This window comes from Callithrix jacchus, chromosome 10, assembly GCF_049354715.1.
Source record: "Callithrix jacchus isolate 240 chromosome 10, calJac240_pri, whole genome shotgun sequence".
NCBI classification, from domain to species: domain Eukaryota; kingdom Metazoa; phylum Chordata; class Mammalia; order Primates; family Cebidae; genus Callithrix; species Callithrix jacchus.
In genome coordinates this window covers 64,555,123-64,563,725 of record NC_133511.1, presented here as the reverse complement: position 1 = coordinate 64,563,725, position 8,603 = coordinate 64,555,123, and the positions used below count along the sequence as shown (strand labels likewise).

The following is an 8,603-nucleotide window of genomic DNA, read 5'->3' as shown; positions in this document are numbered from 1 at the left end:
ACCTCCCGACTGGCCGCGCGCGGCTGCGCCTGCGCCTTGTTACCTGTCGCCATCTTGCCCCTTCAGAGGCACCGCAAACAAACCCAATTCCTGGTGTCCCCTAGTCTTGGCGGAGGAGCCTTTTAGATGAGCCCCGAAAGGCCGGGCAGGTGGGTGACTCTCAGGCAGGGTCCTGGGAAATGCTGGCAGGCCAGCCAGGCTAGAGGAGCGCCGGGCCAAGCATTCGGAGCCCGGCTTGGGGCTCTCAGCCCCATCCTCCGTTGTTTCCTAACGGGATCGTGGGGCTCCCCGAGGTGGACTCAGGGGGACTCTGACAGGCCTGGTGCTGGGACTCCGGGGGTCCAGCTCTGGGAGACTCCTGGTGAGTTCAGGTCGTTTGGCTGGCTGTCCGCTCGCCTACATTCTCTTCGTTGTCCTCTCCGCTGGGGAGGGAGTGAGGCGCGGTTGCCAGCCGGGACCCCTGACAACAGCTGCTGGCCTCGAGGGACTTGGGTCGTGGGCTTGACATTGGGACCGGCGCCGTGAGGCCGGGGTGAGGAGCCTGGGCGGGCTGCTCTTGTTGTGGTGCTGCGAGAGTGCGTGTTTGGAGAGGGGGCGGGGCGGGCTTGCCTCTTTGACATTTGAGTGGGAAAGGATCCTACGAGATCCCGGTTCCCCGAGTGGGCTTCGGCAACTACTGCCCGGGTTTCCGACGCGTTGCGGCCCCGCTGTGGGGTCCGCTGGCGGGGACGCGCCGGGATGCCGTGACGTGGTGCTCGTTTCGAGCAGTCGCCGGCCGCCTCCGAGATCCTGTCTGGAGGCGGGGACTGGTTTGTGGAGGGAGCGGATTCCTTTGGCTCTGCCCCTTCTTCCTCCTCCCCACCCTTTTTCTTTATGTCATACTGCCGGCTGGGGCGCGCAGTCCAGTTCTCCTAGCCCGAGGTTGGTTCTGAGCTGAGAGGACTATGGGAAGTAGGGGGAGGGGGGCCCACCTCAGGACACGGAGTTGGAGTTAGCAGCCCCAGCGCCTGGAACGGGATATAGCAGTTATTTCGGTTCGGTGTCTGACTTGTAGGCTGGACAGTGGGCTCATTCATTCATTCGTTTTACTCTCAGCTGGGTGAACCAATCACTTATCCATTTAACGAATACTTACAGCGGCTCTATTCTGTGCTAAGCAGGTTCTGTGTAAGTCCCCAGTGCCGTGTCTTTTTGTCTTTACACTAGGTGATTCCCAGTTGTAAGTAAGTTCCTGACAGCTAAACTTTCGGTAAATGGTTGTTTAATAGAATCTAAATTCATTGTTAAGACTTGAGAAGAAAGTTACTTATTAAGTTTCTTTAACTTGCTAGGAGCTTTACGAATTTTATCATGTAATTCATAAGTGAGGAAGCCGACGGGAGTCAACTTGCCCAAGGTTGGTAGTGCCACCTATTTATTAAATTAAATGCCAGCCACTATGAAAGAACTTTACATATAGTGTTCTTTAATACGCTTAACAAGCTGGGTGATATTAGCATTGTTTTATAGATGTGTAAAACTTAGACTCAATCAGTAAGTTGAAAAGTTGGGTCTAGAAACAGAGGTGTCTGGCTCTAAAGCCCATGCCCCTTCCACTGTGATAGTTCAAATGATGTAATTCTTGATTTGTCAGAAGTTGGTAAGTGTGGTGGTGAGAAACGATTGTAAAGTATTAGTATCTTTTTGGTTTACTTCTTAGCCTGTGGCTGGATCGCAAGGTGAGTGGCCCCTTGAATGTACTTTGGTAATTTGACTTTTTGTTTTTTTGTTGTTGTTGTTCTGGTAGGGAGGACAAGCTCTTTGGGGCTACCAAACAGAAGCAGCAATGCCTGTTGTGTGGCCAACCCTTTTGGATCTCAGCAGGGATGAATGCAAAAGAATTCTTCGAAAATTGGGTATGATGTTTATTTTTGATATTTTTTACCTTACTGATACTTTTCCCTTTCTGCCTGGGTCACGGCTGTTTACATGGACGTCATATCTCATGCTACATCAGAAATTCTTTGGAGATACAGTTCCCATCTTACTCATTGTGGTTTCCCCGCATGCCTAACGTAGTGCTTTGTAAATAGTAGGTAAGTGAATTGTAATAATACTAGTAGCTAAGATTTATTGAGGGCTACTTGGCTATTCTGAGTCTTCTATATACAACATCTAATTTAAATATTTTAAGAATTAGCTTTGTCCTTTTAAAGCCTAAAAGGTAGGTGTTGTTTTGTTTGTTTGCTTTGTCTCCATTTTACAGATGAAGCTTAGAAGCCAGGGTAATGCTGATAGACATGGAGTCAGTATTTGAACAAGGGAATATGCTTTCAGTCTTATTTTAACATACTCTTAACCTTCATGATTGTATGTGTGAATTACATACTATTTCTGAATTCTAAGTTGATGTAAGCTATGCTCACTTTTTCAAATTATGTCTTACTATCAATAATAAAACCCACTTTATGCTTGTAATTTATTATTTAGTGCTTCTTTTCCCTTACAGCAGCCTTTCTCAGCCAGCATTGAGGGAAGGAAGCCCTAATGCTAAGGTATCCATTGTATGTAAAGAACTGACTTCTCCCCAGGCATCCAGAATACCATTATTTTCCTTGGGAAAATTGAGAAAAAGAGTTATTACTCAAATCATTTTGTGTTCTGTGGTTCAAATGAGGATCTTTGGTTGAGAAATGCTTCCTTAGACTGTAAGGACCTTGTCTTATTTACCACTGTAGTCTCTGGCTAGCACAGTAAATGAAATAATTGAAAAAATAATTTGAAAAAGAAGATTAAATGTTTTGGCAGTGGATAGTAATTCTTTAGATAGCTGTGATTTTAAAGGGAAAGTATAGGTCTTGAATTTAGACAGTCCTGGGGTCTTGGCATTATTACAAATGACCCCTGTGGCAAAGGACAAGTTATTTATTCTTCCTAAATTTGTTGACAGTTTTGTTTTTTTTCTTTTTAAAAAAAAGAGGTAACACCATTTGCCTCATTAGTTTGTTATGTGTATTAACAGTATACCTAAAGGGCCCATCATAGTAAATCTGTACTGGGAATTTTTATTTTGTAAATCAGATAGTATCATAGCTGCTCTGGCCCTGCTGCCCTTTTATTCCACTATGAGGATTTCAAATCACTTTTTTAGCAGCATCTTTAGCAAGTCTAAGAGTTGTTTTTGGGGAGGGTGTGGTGGATGTCAATTTTTTTTAACCTTATATTTAAACTTTAAGTGCTAATCTGATGATAGTTTTCTACACTCTTACATACAATTAATATAACTTGTTAGCTGTCAATTATAAAGTTGGACTTTATTTACTAGGTGAAGTAATTGCAGAACATATCACAAAGACAATAGATTGGATTGGGGTTTCTGGGTTTTGGGGTCCTTAAATTGAGAGATTATGTTTAAATATAAAAGTGGTAACCTTTAAGTCTAAATTTATTCCTAATTTTAGTCAGAGCTGTGTGGGTAATGTTGCTGCAGAGCTGCTTCTATACGAAAGAAAACAGTCATCCTGTATAGTAATATCATCTTCATTGACCCCTCACTTTGGGAGGTGAGCTTTGATAGTGATTTGCCAAAGACTTCCTCCCCACCCGTTGACTTATTATCATAACAATGAAACCTTTGAATTGTCTTCAAATGCTAGCTCTAGGTTCAAAGTTCAGAAAAGATACATATAGTTTTTAAAAATTAGCGGTGTCCTTTTAAAAAATTATAAAACATTTCAATATAAAATATTAAATACTTAGATTTTACATGCAGATTAAAGAAATTAGGATAGTGAATTTTTGTATATATACCGAATGTGCCAGTGCTAGATAAATGCTGCTTTCTCTCTGTCCTGCCCCTTCCCTGCCCTATTTTTGTGATCATTCCTGAGCTGTAGCTCTAACATGGGGCTTTATGGACTATAGCGTATTTGAATGGCTGATTTAATAGACCAAATTGAGGGCTTTATAAAAATGGTTTGGCAAATCTTTTGTTTTTGGAATGTTCATATGTGTTTATTCTTTCATTCTACTTTTGTGTTAACACTACGATAGAATGGTATGAAAAATAATACCAGAAATTCAACTAAATTTGAGATATGTGGGGCTCTAAGGATACCCATCAAAATGGACGTCAGCCAATGTGTGAAGGAGATTGGGAAGCTAATAAGGGTTCTTCACAGTGAGTGAATTTCTTGTGAAGAGGAGGAAGTGATACGGATCCAATAGCTGTGGTAACTGTGTTCTGAGTCCTAGTTTTGTGTGTGTGAGGTTGCCATCTCTTGATTTTGTACATGGCTTAGACTTGAAATGTCAGAAATATTTGTTGTATTTTTTTAGTTTTATTTTCTGAGAAATAAAGTCTTGATCATCATAAATTCCACAAGTCAAAAGTATGCACTTCTTTTTCATTTTCCTCAAATTGTTCCCTCTCTTTGAGCACTTCATTTCTTTTTGTGGCATTACCATTCTTCTAAATGTTTCGCAAGCTGCAAAATCTGACTTTCTTCTGCCATTACTTCCCACAGTCAATCAGTTACTGAGTCCTATCAAATAAAAGCATTTTAGACTGGAATTATAGACTTTTCTCAGTCTGGCCACAAACTGCTTTTCCATTTTTACTTTTCTCTATTCTCTTAAATGTGTGAATTAAAATCTTTAAAATAGTTATTTGTATATGTTTCTTAGGTGCCTTGTTGAATTTAATCTCCTTGAGATTGGGATTTTATTTTGTTCCTAGAAATATTCTCTATGGTACCTGGTAGTGGTAATTTTCAATTAATAGTCTGATTTGAGTTAGTGATTATCTAAGTACAGACATGTTTTACTGCTCTTAGTGTAAAACTTTCAAACATAGTTACTGATAGTTAATGAAAGTTACTGGAATAATATGAAACATCATCCGTTCTTTTACTCTGTTTTGTTTTGTACATTTGCTTTTTTATTTTAACCCTGCCTGCCTGGAGCACAGTTCTCTTTCTGATTAAACCATCTGCTTCCACACTAGATGATGTATTTCTCCTCTGTACTTTTACCACTGTATGTAAACTGTATCAATTGTCTGACGACTTGTTTCACTGTAGCTCTTTATTCTAGAGTTAACTCCCTGAGGGCAGGCTTAGTACACTACTTGGTATATATAATAGGACTCAATACTGATCTGTTGAATGAAATATTTCATAAATCGGGGAGGGCATAAACATTTAGAGTATACTGCATTCTTGGTTATCCCTAGAGCTTTTCTCGACTCTATTCTGAGTCTGATAAAAGCTGAAATAAGTTTCCTGGAACTAAGTATTACTTTCACTACTCTGAGCAGCAGAGCTTTGTCCTTCAAGAGTGACCACCCCATTGAAATGTCTACAGAGTATCCAACACAGGTTGAATATGTAGGATGTTTAAATTTGGGGTAATTCGGTTGGACCAGACATTTCTTTTTTTTCTTTTTTTCTGTGACAGGGTCTTACGCTGTCACTCAGGCTGAAGTACAGTGGCATGAACATGGCTCGCTACGTCCTCTACCTCCCAGGCTCAAGTGATCTCCTACATCAGCTTCTTGAGTAGCTGGGACCACAGGCGCGCACTACCACCCTCAGCTAATTTTTAAGTTTTTTGTAGAGATGGGGTCTTGCCATGTTGCCCAGGCTGATCTTGAACTGAGCTCAAGCAATGCTCCTGCCTTGGCCTTCAAAGAGCTGGGATTACAGGTGTAAGTCGTGGCACATGGCCAGACTTTATTTATTTATTTATTTTTTAGGTAGGTTCTCACTCAGTTGCCCAGGCTGGAGTGCAATGGCATGATCATAGCTCACTGCATCCTTGACTTCCTGGGCTCAAGTGATCCTCCCACATCAGCCTCCTGAGTAGCTGGGACTACAGGTGTACACCACCACACTTGGCTAATTTTTGTATGTTTTGTACAGCCGGGGTTTTACCGTGTTGCCCAGACTGGTCTGTGAAACTATTGGACTTGGGCGATCTGTCCACCTTGGCCTTACAGAGTGCTGGGATTACAGGTGTGAGCTACCATGCCTGGCCCTGGCCAGATATTTCTATTTAATGTAAAAATTTTATTTGATTTAGGCAGCCCAGCCCAGTTGGGCTTGTTTTTGACAGAACTGTGAATAATATCAACTGAATGAGACTACTGGTTTATTATTGGTATAGTACCTAGTCTGTGAGCACTCATTCATTATTTGGCTCACATTTTAAAAATTTCTCTTTTGTGTCAGGTGTTGGCAAATAGCAAATACTCATAACAACTTGACTATGAAGACAACTCTAGTTTGGACATTTATTTCCCACAGTTCTGGTTCGCTCAGATTGGTTCATAGTTAATGGTTAAAAATAGTGACTGTTTTATTATTTCTTGCCATTCTGTGGGTTGCTGGCCTTGTCTGAGTTCTTTCAGGTATTTAGTGGTAGCTTATCTGGGGACGAGACTCAGCTGAGGTAGCTGGCCTCTCTCGTCGTGTGGCTTTTCTTTCTTTTCCTTTTTTTTTTTTTGAGACGGAGTCTCACTCTGTCACCTAGGCTAGAGTGCAATGGCGTGATCTCGGCTCACTGCAACCTCCTGGGTTCAAGTGATTCTCCTGCCTCAGCCTCCCGAGCAGCTGGGACTGCAGGCACCTACCACCACGCCTGGCTAATTTTTGTATTTTTAATAGAGACAGAGTTTCACCATGTTGGCCAGGCTGGTCTTGAACTCCGGACCTTGTGATCTGCCTACCTTGGCCTCCCAAAGTGCTGGGATTACAGATGTGAGCTGCCGCTCCCGGCTTCTTCACAGCTTGGTGATCTCAAAGTTCCCAAAGAGCAAGGCCCTGTGTGCAAGTACTTAGCAAGCTTATATTGTTGTTCCCTTGGCCAAAGCAAGTCGTTGCCAAAACTAGAGTCAGTGTGGGAGGGTACTACAAAAGGGTAGCATCCAATAAACTATACATGCCTCTCAGTGAGTGGCATGTTTAGTTTATTGGAGGCCATTGGGGACTTTTGGTTTTATATTTTAACCAGTCCTGGGGACTGACCATTTTATTTCTTAATGGTTATTTCTGTGGAAAGAGTGAAATGAAGATGTCTGGTATTAGGATTTAGTATATTATGTCTTAGTTGCTGCAAGAGCGTTTCATGTCATTGTTTCCCAGTGAGTCATTTTGATGATAGTTTTTATAGATACAGATGATCTTACTTCTGGAGGGTACCTACAAAGTCCCTTTTAGGTAAGGAAACAGGTTCAGGGATGAGAAAAGACTTGCTGAATGTCACACAACTAGTAAGTAAGTGGCAGTGCTGGAGCCAGAATATTTTGTTCTAATATTTTTTCCATTGCATAGTACTTACAGTACTTTCAACTATACAGGAGGGAGGTAGAATATAGTTTGAATTCTTAGGTAGGCCTAAAGAATTATTTTAAGAGTTGATTAATGAGGGTACTTTTAAGTAATGCTGAAAACTTCTCAGCCTTATCATATCACTTGGTGCCTATTCCCAGTTGTTGGTATCGTGTGTGTTATGTGTTTTTCAATAACAATGTGTGAAACAAAATACTGTTAGATTTTTTTACCTAAATGTTTTATATATACGACTTCTGTGAGGCAATGAAAAACAAAATAACATAAAATTATAAAAACCACATTTTAATGTTATTAGATAAAATTTTTGAAAGGAATTTAAAACTGTATTTGCATTTGATTATTTTTAGTTTTTTTTGCCCTGAAGTTTCACTATACATAGCCATAATATTAAAATATTAAATGCCTATCTTGATAAAATAATTTTCTTCTTCTAGAATTGGAGGCATATGCTGGAGTTATCAGTGCACTTCGGGCACAGGGGGATCTTACCAAGGAAAAGAAAGATCTTCTTGGAGAACTATCAAAAGTTCTTAGGTAAATTACCATAAACGTTTGTGAGATGTGACTCTAGAAATTTCATTTTGAGGGATTTTATTACCTATCACTCTCAAATTAAGTAACTGTCAAACTAAGTTGAAGAACAGAGGTGTTCAGATTGTTGGTGCCGAGGGACTCCATCCCAGTTGTGTGCTCTGTTACAGAAAATTGTGTAACTTACCAATTATTGTGTAATCCAGAATGAATATCCAGAATGAAGAGCGTGCAAACTCTTCAGAAAGAGTTGAAGGCAAGTTATCTTACTTTTGGCCCACCTGGGAAAGGAGGTGCTTTTGACTTAGGTGAACGAAAGAAGAGCTGGCAGTAACTGGATATGGTGACCTAGAGTGGCATTTGTTGGAGGGAAGAGGTGATGTGAGGAAGATGCCTTAATTTACATAAATGGGTAGTGATATGTGGTCATTGCCTTAAACATAGTCTTTTTAAGTGAAAATATGGAAGAGACTCTTCCTGTTACTTAATATTAACATAGGGATGATATTAAGCCAAATTTTCAGTCTTATTGTTTTCATAGGTAACAATTTGTATTTGTCGTTGTTTATATTTCTTGTAAATTCTGTTTTCTAGCCCCTTACATGTTTTGGTCCATGTTATAGATTTAGCTTAAGTAGTACAGAATACAATTTGAAGAGTCGTATTCATTTTATTGAGTATTTATGAATGGAGTAGGTGTAACCTTTTAAAAAGTTGCTTACTATTAACTTTACATGTGTT

General features: G+C 40.5%; 1 protein-coding gene across 41 annotated transcripts in view; it reads left to right on the top strand.

Moving 5' to 3' along the window:
- Positions 1–38: 38 nt before the first annotated feature.
- Positions 39–8,603, top strand: part of EMSY (EMSY transcriptional repressor, BRCA2 interacting) — a 116,866-nt gene continuing 108,301 nt past the window's right edge. For 26 of the 41 annotated variants that reach the window (XM_078340184.1, XM_035265378.3, XM_035265375.3 and 23 more), the window contains exons 1-3: positions 39–149; positions 1,787–1,895; positions 7,766–7,865. In XM_078340184.1, coding sequence (XP_078196310.1) covers positions 1,826–1,895; positions 7,766–7,865 — 170 coding nt within the window. In that variant the 5' untranslated portion in view covers positions 39–149; positions 1,787–1,825. Of the gene's footprint in view, positions 362–1,331; positions 1,397–1,786; positions 1,896–7,765; positions 7,866–8,603 lie in introns of all 41 variants that reach the window. The other 15 variants (XM_035265377.3, XM_078340176.1, XM_078340167.1 and 12 more) reach the window with 2 other exon arrangements.